This window comes from Mustela putorius, unplaced genomic scaffold (genome assembly GCF_011764305.1).
Source record: "Mustela putorius furo isolate JIRA1106 unplaced genomic scaffold, ASM1176430v1.1 tig00537248_pilon_pilon_pilon, whole genome shotgun sequence".
NCBI lineage: Eukaryota > Metazoa > Chordata > Mammalia > Carnivora > Mustelidae > Mustela > Mustela putorius.
The window spans coordinates 112,189-132,316 of record NW_025422387.1 but is presented as its reverse complement, the minus strand read 5'-3'; the positions used below and the strand labels follow the sequence as shown (position 1 = coordinate 132,316).

General features: G+C 48.1%; 1 protein-coding gene across 1 annotated transcript in view; it reads right to left on the bottom strand.

Moving 5' to 3' along the window:
- Window positions 1-20,128, bottom strand: part of TMEM132D (transmembrane protein 132D) — a 518,464-nt gene that overhangs the window by 407,457 nt on the left and 90,879 nt on the right. Inside the window, exons 3-4 of the mRNA XM_045073706.1 lie at window positions 6,990-7,048; window positions 5,952-6,886 (exon numbers count right to left, since the gene is read on the bottom strand). Coding sequence (XP_044929641.1) covers window positions 5,952-6,886; window positions 6,990-7,048 — 994 coding nt within the window. The remainder of the gene's footprint in view (window positions 1-5,951; window positions 6,887-6,989; window positions 7,049-20,128) is intronic.

The following is a 20,128-nucleotide window of genomic DNA, read 5'->3' as shown; positions in this document are numbered from 1 at the left end:
TAACAGTAATGATTATGTCATTTAAACCCAAAAGGCTGACCCAGCAAGAAATCCCTTTCATTAAAATCGTTGTACCAGCGCCCTGGTCAAAGGAGGAACAGCAGTTCCCAAGGCCACACCCTCACCTTCTGCCAAAACCATATCCACATCTATGGATGTCCACCTGTTCCCAAGAGAACCTTCCAGAACCACAACGAAGACAGGAACTGCCATGTCCACCCAGTTCGACCCATTCTGTTTCCTCTCCCACAAGAGACAGGCCCCAAAGGGGACTGTGGAGACCGTCCTTCCTACGTCCTCCACGAGCTGCCCCACAACAGCTCCCCGCACCGAGAAAAGAGAACATGAAATGTTTCCTGGTTTCCCACGTCAACTGGGAAGAGGAAGCTGACTTTCGGTGCCCTTGAGGCTCTGTGCTTTGAGGCAGGAGGGGAAGCTGCACCTTCCAGGCAGTGAACGGCTCCTGCCACACTGAGCATGGGTTCTAGCAGAGGGGAGAATGTAGGTTGCGGGAAATTTAAAGGATTCTCATGATCTGACCACACACAATGTCCCCTTAATTCTAAACTCTGGACGTCCCCCTGTGTGAGAGGGGAGTTCACTCTGTAAATGTTTTTTTCCCCAATGACTATAATCTAGTTCAGTGGTTTTTTAACTTGCAGGGGTATCTTCTCCTGCAGGGGATGCGTGACAATATCTGGGCACATTTTGGGGTTCGCAGCTGGGGTTTCTTTCCTACAGCATCTAGCGGGTGGGAGTGGGGGAGGCTGCAGGGGCCAGACTGACCCCCCCACCAACAAAATACTGCCCAATCTGAAAATGTCAGCAGTGTGAGTGGGGGGAACCCCATCGGCTCTACTGGGTTATATCTCAAACTGTAGCACAAATATCCAGGTGCTCCTGTTGAAATAAATTTCTCCTGCAGAATTCCAAATAATGCGGGTAGATATGACAGCTCGGGGAGGTGGAGTGTCCCTCCCCACTCGGTAACTGTGAGCTTCCTTCCAAAGCAGGGAGCATGGTGCAGGGGAGACAGGGGGAGGCAGCCTTGGGGTGGGGGCCAGGAAACACTCCACACCAGCGAAAGTGAGGTTGTGGCCGTGGTGAGTCAGGCATATCATGGACACGATGGGACGACCAGGGTACTTTGTCTCTCTGGTTTCCACCATCACTCATCACTCCAATCCAGTCTTGAGAAAACCATGCAACAGGTACCCCCCCCCCAACCCCGACCCCCACAAAGGGACGTTCTTCCAATTTCTGAACAGTTGAGTAAAAACGGTCTGTGGGGTGGGGGTGGGGTGTCCCAAGAGACCCAATGACCACACAAATGCGATGTCCTGACTGGGATCCTGGAGCCGAGAAGGGGATGAGGGGCAGAGCCTAGGGGACCATGAAGCAAGTCTGGTTGGCTAATTGTGACAAACGGACCACACTAATGTAACATGTGAGTAATGGCGGAAACCAGCCGTGAGGCATCTGGGACTGTCCTCCACCGACTCCACAACTGCCCTATACATCAACATCTACTCTACGATCAAAAGCTCATTTAAAAGAGAGAGAACGCTCTCCTTTCTCCGTCTGCCTCCGGCCCGCTGTCTACTCCACGCAACTCTGCGAATGTCCACTGGACGACAACGGGAGGCAAGTCCCAGGGACAGACGTCACAGAGCTCGCTGGGGTTTGAGGACACCTGGCATGCACCTCCTTCCCAAGGGGTTCCTCGTGAAGGAAGCACCTGCGCCCGTGGGATGTGCTCTTAGAGCCACAGGCAGCCCCTCCCCCACCGCCTGCAGAGACAGCAGGTAGACAGGTAGCCGGAGGGAGCCTCCCCAGAGTCCCTGCACCTGCTGTGAGAGTGAGAAATGCAGACGAAGGAGTTTACAGCCGGGGGTGGAACAGATGCTTGCAGTAGGCTGTTCTGTCCACCATCTCTCACCAAGCCCTGAGTCCCCGTCTCTTATTAATCCTTGAGACCATATATATACCATATATATGACCATATGTACCCTGCAAGCTCTTTATTTATTTATTTGTTTGTTTATTTATTTATTTTCTGGTTAATAAGTTGGACTGGAAAGATCACTGGCTTTACCAGGGCATACTTTACCTGAAACAGACTAAGAAAAGGACCCGATTCTAGGTCAGGGCAGGTTCAAAGCTGCAGGCTTCAAGGGAGTGAAAGTCAGGCCACTCTCAAGCTACCACATTAAGTCCTCACAAGCTCAGAATCCTGCAAAGTGGGCATCGTGAACCACCAGTGAAGATCTTTCGAGCCTGATCCAACCCAGGCCGGGTTCTTCCCTCATCAAATACTCTGACCATCTTCTCCTGCTGCTGCCATCCTAACTCTCATCTTCCCAAGAACATTGCCTCAGTAATGTCTTCTTCGGAGACAGCCATGTGACCCCGTGCTGGACACACTGTCCTCCACATGATCCCGAGCACTTAGGGTTAAACAGCAAAGACCTGAGTCACGTATATGCATTCGTTCCTAATAACCACGGGTCCACTCACTCATTCCTTCATTCAACAAATTTGAGAAGGTCTCTGACTTTGAGAAAAGCCCCTGTTCTTCGGTGTTACAGACCTTTCCACCAGCACTTCCTGCATTTTTCACAACTAAGCTCATGCTATGCAAATATTTGGTTCCAGCCCCGCACTCAGATCTGATGGCCAGGACCCCTTTCGAACCGATGTTCTGTGGGGAAAAGGAACAGAAGAAATGGGGGGTGGTGAGAGAGATCCCGCCTTCTTTTCTTCCTCCAGACACACAATCAGGTGATTAGAGACCTAGGCTGCTTCTGAAATTGGCTCTCTCTGGGGGGTAGAAACGGGACAGAACCGGAGGTGAGAACATGAAGAAAGGGCCTGAGTGCCGTGGGATGCTTCAGTTGTTCACTTGAAGAAAAACATTTTCTGAAATTAAAAGGGATCTTTAGATGTCTAAGGAATGAAAGCATCTGCTTTTCTTCTTTTGTGGAGGTTTGCTTGGGAAGACAGCAGCTGCAGGAGGGACAGGAGTCCTAAGACGACAAACAGGCCCACCCAGGTTCTCGGCTTCTCGGCTGTTAACACGCACACCTGTGCATGCACAAACCCGGACACATGTGCATACTCACGCACACACTCACACAGATGCACACACCGATCCCTGCACACACCCATGCACACATACGCACACACTTGCCTGCACACGCGCCACAGATGCACACATTCATGCGCACGCATGTGGACACTCCCACCTACACAGACATGCACACACTTGCCTGCACACACATGCACATATGCACACACTGCACACACACCGTATATGCACACACCCATCCACCCACACATGCACATGTGCACACCCGCCTGCACACACACACACACAGATACTGTTTTAAACTACCCTCATTGATGATTTGCAGGACAAAACTGGATTCCTAGAACCGAAGGCCTGTGCAGTAGCCACGGTGTCACCCTCAGGTCGCAGGCACAGGAACAGCTGGCGCAGTTACTGACTGTCTTCTAGGAGGCAACTGTTATCAGCAAAGAGCTCAAATGTCAGCTGCTGTAGGTGGTGGGGGTGGGGAGAGCTCCCTCCTGTTGGTGGCACTTTAGTCCCCTCCCGTCCCTGGTCATCCTTAAGTGACTGTGCATGTCCAGCTGACACGTGACCTATAAGACATCAGCCCACCCCTGACCACGTTAGCAGGTCAACACAGAATGTCTAGAAACAAAAATCACGCACTCAGAGAAAAGCACGTAAGGTACGTGGCTGGAGCATGCAGGGTTATTAGGACCAGATGCAGACAGAGCAGAGCCGGACCCAGTCTAAGACCCAGTTTGGAAACTATGCTAAATTAGTGTGAAATGGACTTCATTAAAAAAGATACAGTGTTTTATTATTTTCTAATTAGAAGAATTCAAACTTGATGCTAAGAGCATGACCAGACCCACGTTCACCTCCAGCCGTTGTCACAAACCCCTAGGACTCGCTCGTCATGAAAGTATTTCAAGTTTGCACTTACTGCTGCTCAGGGGACAGAAAGTGTCCCACCTCACCGGGGTCAACACACATTCATGAGCTATCAACTTCACGATTACCTGCACTTAGAAACTGGATCTTTTCTTTACAAATTTCTAACTGGCCAACTCTGAAACAAGTACACTTTCCCCGTGCATTCAAAATTCTCAAACCCTTGATGTCTAGGTGTAGGGCGACCACATCTAGGAGTTTCAAAATGTGTTTGTTTCTGCGCTTGCAAAGGTCTGGACTCCTCAGATGACACGGCTCAGCAAAGCACATTTCTGCCGGCTTTGTGGCCTCCTGCCAATGATGGAGCCGTCCTCAGGACTCCACTGCCCACGTTCTAATGTGCGATGGGTAGTCATCAGGAGCAAAGCCTTCTGGGAAGTTTAATGGGACACATACGACTGCCTCCCTAAAAGACTGGAAACAGATACTATCTCCCGCAGATTTGGGGTTTTCCCCCTGGGTCCAGGAATTCAACAACCAGCCGCCGGCAAACGTATAGGATGGCAGAGGGTCCGAAATCAGGCAAGAACCAAGCTCTCCTTATTCCAAACCTTTGGTTTCTATGAGCAAAACAGTTCCCTCCATAAGCAACCATTGCCACAAAGAACATTGTATAAGACCGTCAATCCTGGAAAAGCAGAGCACAAAGCCAGCAAACCGTGCAGAGTGTGTGAGCAGCTGAATCCCGGGCTGACTCCAGAGGACAGAAGGAGAGCTAATGAGGCCTCAGCCCTGCCAATGTGTTTCTGTGGCCTAAATCCCCGGGGGTCAGTTCCCTGATGCACCATCAGCCCAAGCCAAAGGTCTGTACCTGCCAAGAATCAGCCACATCCAATCATTAGATTAATGTGGTGCATGGGTTTCTGTATCTTTAGTTAAGATTAAAAGGTCACAATCAGCAAAGCGTAAATGTGCAAGGTACAAGCGAAAGAAAGGTTCCTTTTTGAAACTCCCCCACCTCTTAACAAAAACAAAGAGAAAGGAGAATAAAGAAAAAGCAGATCTGAAGCTCACAGGGAGAAGGCTGAGAGAACTGACCCACGGGGCGTGAACTTTCAACCCCACACAGAAACTGTGTGTCACGGACAGAAGCCTCCTGCCTTCTGGGGTGATTGCAGGTGTTGCATGTGGCACGTGAGATCAAGTTTCCGTGTTGGGTAACAATGTCGTCAAGATGCTCTTAGGAAGACCCAATCACACGGATGCCCAGGGACCTGTGCAGCAAAGCTGTCTTGTGTTTCAAACAAACAGAAAACGGTTTCATGAAAATCCCGTCAAGCCAAAGCAAAGAGCTGCTCTCACGTATTCTAGAGTGATGATGAACCCATCTTTTCCCCCAAAGTGCACAGTACTCCTCTTAAATGTCTCGTCTTTGGTATTTTCTTATGTAAGCTACTCAACAAACGCTACAGTAGATGCTTCACACATTATGCTCTTTTATATTTTGAACACTGAGCTCTATTTCCGGAGAGAAACAAACTAAGGGAGCTCGATACCGTATCATACTTAGAACTCACAGGCTGGGAATAGATCTGAGTTGGCAGAACTACCCTCTCTCCTTCAGACAACTGTCGGAATCCCATTTGCCAACGCGACTGTGAGCTCTTGGACTCCTCGAGGCGCAAAGGGCCCGGCGGGACCCCCCGCATTCCTCAGACTTCCAGTGAGACCCCAGGCTCAGGTGGGGGGTGCAGATTCGCATCCCCCGAGCTGCTCCGGGAGGGTCTGGCTTATCCTGGACATCAGAACGTCTTTACCACCAAACTGCCAGCCCACTGGGTCAGAGCAAAGCTTTCTCTCCATCCCACCCTGACAAGGGGGTTTAGGAAATTCAGAAGGTGTCCCACTTCTGGGGGTGTGTACGCGGCTCTTGGGGCCGGAGAGTGGGGGGCTGGAGGCGTGGGGACAGGTGCTCCAGGGGACTCACCTGAGCGTGAAGCGATCAGCACTGCAGTTTCGGGACACGGCCACGGGGAAGGTGAGTACGTCGCCCTGCCTGGCCGTGTGCGCCGAGTACAGGATGGCCACGTTGCTGTCCAGACGCAGCTCCCTCAGCGCCGGCCGGCTGCCTGTCTGGTAGAGGAAGACACTCCCGATCCTCTGCAGGTGGGGCACGGCCTCGTCCAGCCCGTCCTTCCCCGGCCGGACGGCATTGCCCTTCCGGATGTCGCCGTCCGCGCAGTCCCCGCGGGCGTCCCCCGGCTGCACGGAGTAGTAGAGCTCCACGGGGCTCCCCTCGGGCAGCCCGGGCGCCTTCTTCCTCCCGGCCACCACGCTGGGGGGCCCGAACCAGGCGGCCAGCAGCTCCAGCTCGGCCACGCACAGCCCCAGGGCCCCCTGCAGCCGGCAGCCGGCCCGCACCTCCCGGGTCTCGCGGAAGGCGAACAGGCGCAGGCACGGCAGCCTCTCGCCGGGGCTCGGGGCCGCCCAGTCCCGGCCCAGCAGGTGGAACAGCACCTGCACCTTGGGCCGGCTCAGGTACACCTTGTCCCGCAGGATGTGCGCCTTCAGCTTCCAGTTGAGGGAAAACTTGTTGGTGAATCCGAAGGGGCTGGAGGGCAGCATCAGGTCCTGGGGCACCACCTGCTCGATGGAGAAGGGCCCGTAGCTGGCGTTCAGCACGGGCAGCCGCTTGGCCTTGTAAATCAGGAAGGACTCCACGCGGGACTGCAGGCTGGAGTTGCGCATGATGTCCTGGTTGGCCTCCTTGAGGAAGAAGGCCACGTCGGCGTTGTTGATGCGGTAGGTCACGGGGAGGTAGGTGGGCAGCAAAGAGAACCTCTGGACGCTCTCCAGGACGCCGCGGCTCTCGGTCACTGTCGGGAGGGGTCGGAGCGCAGGTGTTAGGAACCCAGGCCTGTGCTAAACGAACCATACTCCCCCGTCTTCCTACCCCTTGTCACCCAATGCCATCTTCGTCCCAGCCCTGCCACTGTCTCCAAATCTTCTTACGCAATCCACTCACCCGATCGTAAGTATGTTGCTTTAACGGTGGGGCACTGCCTACGACGTGCTCTCTTTTTGCTAAAAGGAGCGATCACCCAGGATTAGGGAAGACCTCAGAGCACACCAGCGTCAACAGAGAAGGCTGTCCCGGTTAACGCCACCAGACGGACCGAGACCAGGACCAGAAATAACTTTCACAGCAAGGGCGCGGATGCTCCGTCCACACCCCACCCGACCCTCCCTGTTCCACGCTCCATCTGGGACACACACTCCATGTAAGGACACTCCAGCCACCAGGGAACAGTAAGACTTGGGGAGAAGGTGAATGAAGATGGGCGTTCACAATCAGCTGAGTCACACATGCCCCTCAGGGTTCAGCTGAGACGCAAAGCCCAGAAGCAGGTGCTGGAAGGACCCTCCGGGAGGGGACCTGACCGTGTCCTGTCGGGCCCCAGTGTGTCAGGCACGCACCCCACGTCCCCAGGAGACATGCCTTTTTCATTACACCCGTATCCTCCCTGAAAGCTGTTTTGATCCCAGAGCACAAAGGGTAGTCTTTTTTTTTTCTCCTTACTGAACAAATCCCTCCATCAGAGGGGGAGGGGAGAAAAACGAAACTGCTATTTTTACGGTATGCCTTATTTTCTGTAAGAAAAACACAGACGTAGAAATTACACAATGCAAGAACCAATTTGACGGGTTTTAGAAATGGAAATTATTTGCTTTGGGAACACTGACTTTCTAGGCACAGTTCCACCAGCCACACAAAGCCCGGCTCATTAGTAGCCCTGTGATTCTCTCTGGTTATTCTGCAGCGAAAGCAACAGGGGCCCCGACCTGCATTGTGCTGACCAGCTTCAAAGGCCCCCGGGAACACCTGTTCTGAGGCTTAAAGCCCACCTGAGTCCAGACCCCAGCAGTGGCTGTCCCAGAGTGCAGGAGAGAGTGAGAACTCCTCCCGTGCACGGCTTTGCTGCATTCGCTCCCAGGTGACAGGCCAGTCCCTGAACCCTCTGCCTATCCCCCCACGGCTGGCGTGCAGCCCGAGGGCCCCACCAGGGCATAGAGGCCCCATCCAGCTGCGACACGGCAGGGCGTGACTCGCCAGGTTAGGGTCCAGGCCAACCCTAACTGAGTCCTTCCCAAAGGAAGCAGCCAAGGTCTGTGCTGTGCTGAACCGCTGTTTGGGCTGACCCCTGCCGTGCTTCCGTGCGGTTTAACCTAACAAACAGGAATTTCTTTCCCCAAAATCAAAACATCAAAGGTATAACCAGATACCAGATAACAGGATGATGTTTTTGAAACTTCCTGGAAATCACTCCGGATCCGTGTTTCCTACACCCCCGTACTTGGCGGTGTGAGTTTTAGTGGAAGCAAAGAACGGGGTGGGTTTTCTGCTAATGCTCTGCACCTTATGCTTCACGGTTTCCTTGGGTGCCCCTCCACCCTGCCACTCCACGGGGGGCCTTATGAAGTCACTTCTCCGGAATGCTTCCCGGGACTGGTCCTGGGTCCTTTGCTCCATGTTTTCGAAGTCCCTAGCAGAGCGCCTGGAAAATACCAGGTCCTGAATAAATATTTGATACATGCATGAACGGATGCATCGACAAAGGAATTATGACATTAATATGACAAAGAGCGGATTATATTATTAAAGCAGGATTTGGGATGCTGTGTTCTCTCCGCCATCTGTCTATAATTAGAATCCTCGACCCCATCAAGAGCTCCACGTAACTGCTGCTTCTCCACACAACGAGAACACTAAGAAGACCAACATCAACGATACGGTGTCTCCTGATTCTTAAAAATACACCTGGGCGTGGCTCAGAACAACTGCCTCGAGCCATCTCACACCGGCTTCTCCTTCATTCCAGAAAGTGCCAAGACCAACCTGTGAAGTTGTACATCGTTCATGATCCACACTAGACACTAAGACCATGAGAAATCTCCCATCCAACACTGGACCCCTACACCAATCTTAATTGTGTAACTAATTACATATGCCAAGGACCATGACCCTGGGTCTTCTGATTTTATTTGGGAAAGGAATAGGGGATCACTGCAAACATCCTTGAAAAGGGAAGTCATTTCTAAGCTTTCTTGCACAGATGGCCCATTTGTCTTTTTCCTGGTATCTGACCTCAATGTTTATTGCTTTATTAAAAGGGCTCCAAATTGACCCAAAACTCAGGGTATTTACTTATACTTCCTTTATTCTTTTTTTTTTAAACAAAACTGCAAAAATCATGCCAATTCTGTTCCACAATGCATAGAACGGACTAAGAAGTAAAACTCATTACCCTTGAATCCCCAACAGGGGCGGCTCTTATAACCTACAAACACCAATTCTACATAAACATGAGGAAGATGTCAGATAACCAGTAAATCTCAATTAATAGCCCATTAGGAAAAAAATTACATTTGATTTCGAGGCCATGGCCTTAAACACCAATCTGAAGGAAAGCGGTATGTTCCCATCTTAGAGCAATTCAGTGGTGTTGGAAAGATTTTATATTAATTTTAGCATTTTTGAAAACGTAATTATTTCCCTAAACAGTACTTTTACGAAAGATGGGGAAGACGGCAATTTGAGGACCGACCTTGACCGACCTTGACCTTCCCCCGCGGGCCGACCGGAAAGCGGAACCTGAGGGGATGGGGTAGCAGGTACAGGATTCTCACCTGTGTTGAACGTGAAGTTTGGGATGCCAGGCAGGAGCCACAGGGATTCCTGAGAGGTCACATGGGACACCACGTGCAAAACAAGACGGCACAGTTAAGGCTGCCCGCTAAAATACACGAACCCAATTAAGTCTCAATTTCCAATAAACAGAAACATCACAGGGGCATGTGCATAAGAGAAAGAACATAAATTTGTTGTTGATTTGAGATTCAAATGCCCTGGGGAATCCTGTATTTTTATTTGCTAAGTCTGGCCACCCTAAGCATGAGGTCATAAAAAGAAAACAGCAGGCAGCCTAGAGGAACTCCCCTGATGTATCTAAGAGCAAAATGGCACTGGGGCTGGTTGGCAACTTTTGCAGTGAGCTGAGTTCAAAGACCCACGAGGAAGCCTGGCCACCTGCACGGAAAGCTCCAAGGAGGTGTCTTGCTAACAAGGAACAGGAGGTGTGACATCGCCTCCCTACACTCCGGGGATGGGTCCAGGCCAAGCCTAACCGAGTCCAGAGCCCAGGAACTTTCGGGCCCTGGGTCCCCTGCTGGGAGTATCAACAAGCCCGATCCTCCTCCACAGGGCTCAGGGCTCACGCTACAAGCCGCAGGGGCAGGGCACGCGAACACAGGCTCAGTGGTCCCTCCGGGTAGATGCTTGTTGGGAACTCTAACAGGAGCAAGGGAAACCAGGACGAAGACAACACCCTCTGTTCTGTGAAGGGAAGTTGCACAGCAAAAGACGACCCTCGTAGAAGGACAGCAAAAGAGAAAAAGCAAATAAACAAAATGCAGAAGAGGAATGGGACCTAGTCACAAAAGGTGCCAAATAAAAGGAAAACATTTAAGAAGGCGTTCAGGAGGCAGGGGAACAATATAGCTTTGCAGAATATTCACCAAAGAACACGGAAATGCATTTTACAGGGAACAAGTTTCAAGCCCTCCACTGTCCCGACCATACAGGCCCTTTGTTACTTCTGATGCAATAAAGGGTAAGAGGAAAGAAGATCTGACAGTATTAAAAGTAAGGGATTTAAAATGGTTCCAGAGGCAATAAAACAGATTTGAAAAAGCAGAAAATTGAATTTATCAAATGAGATGGGGAACTTTGGAAGCTTTCCCTAAAGGTAAATGTTAAAGACAAAGAAATAAAAACAGCGGGGACCCGGCTGCCCACTCATGAGTCACACATCGGTTGTTCAACAAAGATAGTGGGGCTTCTTGGGAAGATACCAGAAAAACCCAAAAGCAGCATCATAGAAAGACAACAGAGAAGAGAAAACACTCCTGATTGTAAAAAATAAATATTTCACCAAATTCCAAGAGAATAGAGAGCACCATCACTTTCGATCTCTCCTGGGGACACTTTTTATTACTTTCTTCGTGAAGAGTTGACACAATGTTGTGTTGGTTTCAGTTGTAACGACGGTGATTGTACAAGCTTGTCACTCTTGTTGCACTCGCCACGAGTGTGGTAACAATCTGTCACCAGGTAACACTATACGAGACACTTGTTAATGTCAACAACAAAAAGAATTATTTATCCTTGAGGAGATCACATCCCTCCAGACCAAATGAAGATGGCTTCACTGTGCAGAAGAGTCTAACTCGTTTAGAACAGCAAAGCCCCAGGATGTGGCAGCCAGCCTACAGGAAGGAGGTTGATGGGGAAACCATGCAGACATGCATGTTTGCTGTGACCTTGCCCAAGGTCAGCGAGCATCAGGGGTGAGAAGAGATAAAGGTGGGGGGAGGCAGGAATAGGCAGATGACTTTACAGAGAGCTGCACCCTACAAGACCCTGTGGACTCCAGAAAGTTCCGAAAGCCACAGACGGAGATGTGCCTCCAGGAACTTGGATGCGAGAGTATTCAAGACGACAGACCCAAATCAAAGTCCCTAACTGCCTCAGCTCACTCGCCTTGCCCCTTCCCACTCCAGAACACGGATGGTTACCCTACACAAAGACGAATCATCAAAAGTCCGTGCCTCCTTCCCTCCCAACCCCACACCTAACACATCTTCATCCTCAGCAGGTGTCCTGCCCTCCACCTAGAAAACAGAATTCACCAGACAGGAACCCTGCAGGAAATCGGTCAGACCCATCTTTGTATATATACTTATATATATCTTTCTGTGTACAAATATAGATACATACATGTAAGTATAATGTATATATAGACAGATATGTAAATATAATGTATATATCTCGATACGTACACATGCATAGATATATAAAATGAGTTCCTATCCTTGACAACCCTCACCAAAAACCCATCCTTGTCAACTACACCTCAATTGAAAGAAATAATCCTTATGTCCCAGCAACTTTCTGCCTCAAGCTTCTACATCAGTTTTTTCTCCTTGTGAACTGGTAAGTCCCTTCAATACTAAAAATACTGTAATGCTTCACATATCACGTTGAAATAATGCTATTTTAAAACAGAGGGTACTCAAACTACAAAAACAAATGCCCTGGGCTTCAAACCCCCACTACTTACTACCTCGTCTCTCCGCTTCTTGTCATATTCCTAAACACGCCCACATCCACCATGAGAAATGTGCACACAGACGTGATCAGATTTACATCAATGACTGTAGACACACACAGGCACCCACATACCCACACAAACACACGTGGTCGTCTATGGTCACTGCCATAGGCTCAATAATGCGGCCCCAAAACATACCCTCAACCTGACCTCCAGAACCTGGGAATCTGTGACCTTCCATGACAAAGGGGGCTTTGCCAATGGGATCCAGTTCAAGATTTTGAGATGCGGAGATTACCCCGGATTATCCAGGTATGCACAAGGTCATCACAAGGACCCAAATAAGGGAAAGGCAGGAGGTCAGAAAAGAGAGAAGATGTGCCTTGCTAGCTCTGAAGTTGAAAGAAGGGGCCATAAGCCAAGGGACGGAGGCAGCCTCTGGCTGCTGGAGAGGCAGGACGCTGCTCTGGGGATCAGGGTGAGACCTCTGGCCTTCCTGCATTTTTTAAAAATCACTGAAAGCATCATGTCTTTTGTTTCATGTGATTTCTTTTTTGCAGATAAGGAAACCAAGAGTCAGAGGGACCCACACCGTGGCCAAGGTAGCGCCATGCTGGGCCTGGGAGTGGGGGTTGGTGCGGACAGGAGGTAAGCTGGTGCTGACGGGCACAGGTGACAAGAGCTGACTGTGAAGTCCTCCTGGCCCCATGTCCCATAACACCACGCCATGGGTCCACTACGGAAATTGGCAGACCCTGCAGATCAGGTGCCACCCTCCCTGCCCCCCGCAGGAGCCAGCTGTTCTACATTTCCCTGATGGTCTGAATGCTGGGGTTTTACTCCCCACATTCTACTGTGATCCTATCACTTCGCTGCCGCCCTTGTTGTTAATCTTGGAAAGGTGTCCTTGGCTGTGCGATGACTCCCACGTACAGTCACACCCTACAGCTCAGCATCCATGACGTCCTGGCATTTACTGCTCTCCTCCTGGTCCCGTCCTGGCGTGTGGCTCCCACTGCACTTAACCTCCACGCCCACCAGTCTGATCATTCACCAAACAAAGCCTCCCCGACCCCTCCTTTGCTGCTCTCCCTCTCTGCATTATAGTGGCCTCCCCCTCAGAGCAAATCTCTAGCAGGAAAATTGCCATCTGTCCCAGAACACGGCGAGTCAGGGCTTCTACGTCTAAGAAACCCACCCCATTCACCCCACTCCAATGGCGTCTCCATGCATACGCAGCCCCTGACTCTGGTTTTTGCCTTGGCCATGTAGCAAACTCTGCTTTGCATTGCAGTAAAGCGAACTTACTTCCCCAACAGAGTCACTTATGTAATAACTATGCTCCCTTAGTTCTGCACACTGTCCTATGTGCTCCGGAAGCATGGGTGACCCTGTCAGTCTTAGCAATCCCACATGTCACTTTATCGTCCTCACTTTACAATGAAGAAGTGGAGAGGCCAGTAGTCAGTCGAGCTATTCGCCTGCAGTCACACAGGTGGTAAGAGGCAGAGACACTACTCAAACCCCACAGTCTGGCTCCCTTACCACCCTACAATGTGACAATCCAGGAGTCAGTCAAGGACCCAGCTCTGTTTTGCTCATCCTTCCACGTGAAGTCATACTTTTCCCAGAACGTGGCATGAGATTGGTGGCACGATGCTTGACAGTTCCCGGTGGCCCACACAAAAGCATATGTTTAAAATTGTAGCTACCCATGTATCTCCCTTAAGGAGTATGGGAAATGATGTAATTCACACCTCAAGCCCAAGAATCATGGACGCTACAGCTTCGGTCGACACCATGTGAAGCATTTCATGCTAATCTGTCTACAAGATTACAGACTAAGGGCTTAAAGAACCAGCCACTGCTCAGAAGTGACATGTGCAAGGCCCCCAGACCAAATGCCAAGCTGGACAGTCTGGGGGCTTAGGACGTATCCCCAAGGGAGGACATGTTAGCTTCAGAAAAACACAGGAGCTGTTCTTTGGGACCTCAGTCAACACAAGAATACTTTCAGAGACATCTGTAGAGATCTGCACACACAGCCCCCCTTCCCCCTGGCATTGCCCAGGGAATCCAGGAGGAAGGTCCCAAGACAGAGATTAATACATTTCCTTAGAGTGCACTGTTCTCAATTTGCTTCTAAAGTCCGAACTTGCTGTTTCAGTATTTCAGAAGGGAATCGGTCCTCATATGTCAAGCACAGTTTCATGGCTTGAATGAGTCAGGAAGCGGGTGTTTCGCTGCCGCTTCTCAAAGGAGCCAGATGACTGAAGGAGGTAGCCGATGGCAAAGGCAGCAGCCCCCTGTGTAGATTTAAGTGTGAGAAGCACTCTCATCTGAAGAATAATTTGTTATGGGAAACGTGTTTGGAGGCTGTGAAGTTATCTTCAAAGCAAGACACATTTCTGCCTCTCTGTCCTCGCACAGCCAAATTGGACAGATGCTGTCCAAGGTGCTGAGACCAGTTCCAAGAGGAAGAAGGTCTCTGTCCTCACGAGGAGACATCTGGTGAGAGGGACACATTTAAAGCACCAGTAATGAGTCCGTGCAACAGGATCTGGTGCAGCAGCAAGCCATGAAGCGAACAAAGCAGGGGTGGAGGGTAGTACGACCAAGTCAAGTCAGACTGGAGTCTAAGACGGGGAGAGGCAGCGAGGAGCTACATACATCCCCATATATATCACTCAAACTCAGGCCGTGTCAGTCTTGACATTTCACGAGCTAAATGCAAAAGCCCGGAAAACAGCAACTCAGATGGTCTCAATCAGGAACTCTCCAGCCAGGACTACTAAGGATAAACTGTCATTGCACAAAGATGTTTTGTGCACTGTTGAATATTCATCAGCAACCCTGACCTCAACCCACTAGGTGCCAGTAGAACCCCCTTGCTCAGTTGTGACAGCCATACATGTCTCTAGACATTACCAAATGTCCCCTCAGGGTATAGTTGCCAGATAAACACAGGGTCTTATTTAAATATGAATTTCAGAAGAACAATGAATACTTTTCTTCGTGTAAGGGGGTCCCAAATATTGCACAGGACATTGTTTATCTGAAAATCAAAGCAATCGGTCTGTCTTTTTATTTGCTCTACCTGACAACCCTAATTACAGGAGGCATAATCATTCTTGAGAACCACCACACCAGTTTTATTATTTAACCCACTGAGCCATCCAGGCGCCCCCTCAGTTTTATTATTTAAAAAACTGCACATATGTGAGCCATGAATGTATGTATCTATGTGTATGCAGTTCCTGCCAAAAGGACACAATCAAATGCCCTGACCATTCAGATTAGTGAACAGACTATTGCAACTGACCTAAGTGGAAGACTCACATGAGATTAAGGAGAACAGGATCTGTTATTACCAGATTCGGAAAATAGAAATGAAAGTCATGTACAATGTGATATATTTTTCCTCTCAAACTTGGCAAGTGGTTTTTAATTTACAATGAAAGATGCTGCCTAGAGTCAGCCAAAGCTACACTGGCAAACAGGGCTCGGGAGAAAGCATATCTGGGGCCATATTGCCTGGAGATGATTGACACTATCAAAGAGAAGGTTGGAATTTCCATTCTCTCTGCCCCATCTCTTGTAGTCCTTGGAATCTATTCCTAGACATAAAAAAAATAAGGAAGTTGGGGCGCCTGGGTGGCTCAGTGGGTTAAAGCCTCTGCCTTTAACTCGGGTCATGATCCCAGAGTTCTGGGATCAAGGCCCACATCGGGCTCTCTGCTCAGCGGGGAGTGTGCTTCCTCCTCTCACTCTGCCTGCCTCTCTGCCTACTTGTGTTCTCTGTCTGCCAAATAAATCAATAAAATCTTTTTTTTTTTTTAAAGGAAGTGCCCAGGCAAGTCTATATTTTAAGAATGTTCAGTAGAGTGTCAAGCTTAAAGTTAAAATTTAAAAATGGCAACAAAATAAATATCAAATGATAGTATATATAACCACTTCTAACCCATTAAAAGGGCCAAAATCCAAACTATCAACAACAGCAAATGCTGGTGAAGATGTGGGGCAACAGGAGCTCTCACTCATTCTTAGTGGGAATGCAAAACAGTACAGCCGCTTTCAAAGTCAGTTTAGCAGCTTCTTACAAAACTAAACACACTCTTCCCATCCAATCCAGCAATTGTGCACCTTGATATTTTCTCGAAGAACCTGCAAATTTATGTTCCCCACAAAATGCACACCTGAATGTTTAGAACTGCTTTATTCATAATTGTCAAAACCTGGAAGCAACCAAGATGTCCTTCAGTAGGTAAATAGATAAACAAATTGTGGTGTATCCCCAGATGATAGAGAATTATTCAGTGCTGAAAAGAAATGAGCTATCAAGCCATGAAAAGACATAGAGGGACTTTATAGGATTATGGCTAAGTGAAAGATGCCAATTTGGAGAGACTACATACTGTCTGATTCCAGCATATTACATTCTGAAAAAGGCAGAACTATGAAGCCAGAAAAAAAGACCAGTGTTTGCCAGAGGCTTGGGGGGAGAGGGGAGGGGGAGAAGGGATGTTTAAATAATGGGAGCACCAAGGGTTTTTAAGTATCCCATATGCTCTTATCAGAGTGGATACATGTCACTATACATTGTAAAAACTGGTAGAGTATATCCCACTAAAAGTGAATCCTAATGTAAACTATGGACTCTAGTTAATAATAATGTATCTGTATTACTCAACAATTGCAACAAATGCCCCACACTACAGCACGGGTTTATGGGAGCACTGTACTTTTCACGAAACTATTTCCTGTAAATCTACAGGTAATCAAAAATTAAAAGTAATCAAGCCTATTAATTTTCTTTTTTTAAGATTTTATTTATTTATTAGACACACAGAGAGAGATCACAAGTAGGCAGAGAGAGAGAGAGAGAGAAACAGGCCCCCTGCTGAGCAGAGAGCCAGATGTGGGGCTTGATCCCAGGAGCCTGAGATCGATCATGACTTGAGCTGAAGGCAGAGGCTTGAACCCACTGAGCCACCCACGCGCCCCAAGCCTTATCATTTTCTAAACTAACTTTTAGTTATGTTGTTACTGAATTCTAGCTTACTTCAACAGAGCTGAGAAAATATATGCTGACAAACATTTAAGAAGTGCCAAGACTTGCTTTTTAAAAAAATTTTATTTATTTGTTTATGTTTGAATGTATGTATTTACCAGAGAGAGAGAAAGTCAGCGCACAAGCAGGGGGAGCTGTGACCATAGAGACAAGCAGGCTTCCTGCTGAGCAGGGAGCCCGATGCAGGACTCGATCCCAGGACCCTGGGATCATGACCTGAGCTGAAGGCAGACACTTAAATAACTGAGCCACTCAGACGCCCTGCCAAGATTTGTTTTAAAACCCAGGATTTGGTCAGTTATAATGGATATTCTATGTATACCTGAAAAAAATGGTTTGTTCCTCTAATTCTCTTAAAATTGTATTGTCCAGATATCCTTTTTTATTTATTTATTTGAGAGAGAGAGAGCATGAGAGAGAGAAAAAGAGAGAGAACGGGGAGAGGAGCAGAGGCAGAGGGAGAAGCAGGCTTCCCACTGAGCAGGGAGCCCGATGCGGGACACGATCCCAGGACCCTGAGGTCATGACCCGAGCAGAAAGCAGATGCTTAACCATCTGAACTATCCAGGCGCCCCAAGATATTCTCTTTTTTTTTTTTTTAAGATTTTATTTATTTATTTGACAGACAGAGATCACAAGTAGACAGAGAGGCAGGCAGAGGGAGAGAGGAGGAAGCAGGCTCCCCGCGGAGCAGAGAGCCCAATGCGGGGCTTGATCCCAGGACCCCAGGATCATGACCTGAGCTGAAGGCAGCGGCTTTAACCCACTGAGCAACCCAGGCGCCCCAGATATTCTTTACTGTTATGGAAATTTTGTCGGCTTTGTCTATTAATTATTGGGAGGCACGTGTTCAATTCTCCCACTATTATTTTGAACAAAGAACAAAGCTGAAGGCATCACAATCCCAGATTTCAAGATATTCCACAAAGCTGTAGTGATCAAAGCAGTATGAAACTGGCACAAAAGCAGAGACACAGATCAGTAGAACACAGTGGAGAGTCCAGAAATAAATCCATGAATTCACAGTCCAATAATCTTCACCAAAGGAGGAAAGAATATGCAATGGAAAATGACAGTCTCTTCAACACATGGTGTTGGGAAAACTGGACAGCCACATGCAAAAGAATGAAACTGGACCCCTTTCTTACACCGCACACGAAAATAAACTCAAAATGGCACAAAGATCTAAATGTGAGACGTGGACCCACCAATTTCTAGAGGAGAACACAAACAGCTATTTTTCTGATATCAGCTATAGCAACATTCTTCTAGATACATCTCCAGAGGCAAGGGAATCACAGGAAAAATAAACTATTGGGTCTACATCAAAATAAAAAAACTTCTGCACGGAAACAAAACAACCAACAAAACTAAAATACAGCCTACTGAATGGGAGAAGATACTTGCAAATGACATCCAATAAGGGGTTAGTATCCATAATATATAAAGAACTTATACAACTCCACACTGAATAAGAGTAATAACAACAGTAATCCCACTAAAAATGGGCAGAGGAGGGGGGCATGGCTGGCGCAGCTGGAAGACAATTTGACTTCTGATCATGGGGTTATGAGTTTGAGCTCTACACTGCGTGTAGAGATACCTTAAATGAATAAATACTTTAAAAGAGAGGGACAGAGGGCCTAAACAGCATTTTTCCAGAGAAGACATACAGATGGCCAAGAGGCACAAGAAAAGATGCTCGACACCACATGAAAAGATGCTCGACACTACTCACCATCAGGGAAATGCAAATCAAAATGACAAGATAACATCTTACACCTGTCAGAATGGCTCAAATCAAAAAGACAAGAAAGACAACTTAACAGATTTGCTCCATCTGTATTTTAAAACTCAAAGGCTACGGTTCTTGCTAATAGTCAGTATTATTTAGATTTACTACCATGTTTTCATTTTCTGATGCTACTCTTGTACTACTGAATGATGATGCCACCTCTGTGATCATCTTACATCTAATGAAAAACACTCTTTAGAACTTTGCTTGTGTGTATTCTGGAGAATACACAATTTAGTATTTTGCTTGTGTGTATCTAGAGATAGTTTGTCTCAGGCTTTGATGGTGTCAATCATTTATTTCACCTAAGTTTTTCGAAAATATTTTCACCACATATACAACTGTACCTGGGCAGCTACCTTCACTGAGCACGCTACTGGTGTCAGTCCGCTGACCCAAAATTTATGTACGGAAGTCAGGTGTAAGGCTCCTACGGCTCCTTTCAAGATAACTGGTCTCTCTTTCTCTTGTGGCTGCTATTAAGATTTTCTCCTTTTCTTCTGTTTTCAGAAAATTTCCTAAGATTTACATAGGCATGCGTGTAGGTGTGGGGATGGGGCTGGGAGGGTGGAGGGGGTGTGTGTTTATTCTACTGAAATTTCCTATTCTTTCATGAATAACCAGCTTAATGTCTCTCACTAGGTTTGAAAAATTCTCAGCTGCTGTTTCTTCAGATCCTTATAACTCTTAACACCTCCCTCCCTTCTCTCCGGGATGCCAATTATGCCTCAGTTAGAAATTCACACAATGTCATACATGTTTATTACCATATTTCTTCGTATTTACTAATTTTTTAAAAATCTCTCTAGTTCTGTGTATTTCCTACAGGTCTGTTTTCAGTCCAGCACGTATCACTCCAGTTCTGATTACTCTTCATTACAACACATGTCTGGAGGGGCGCCTGGGTGGCTCAGTGATCAAGCGTCTGCCTTCGGCTCAGGTCATGATCCCAGGGTCCAGGATCGAGCCCCACATCAGGATCCCTTCTCAGCAGGAAGCCTGCTTCTCCCTCTCCCACTTCCCCTGCTTGTGTTCCTTCTCTTGCTGTCTCTCTCAAATAAATAAATAAAATCTTGAAAAAACAAACAAACAAACAAAACAATACATGTCTGGAGTTTTTACTTTTA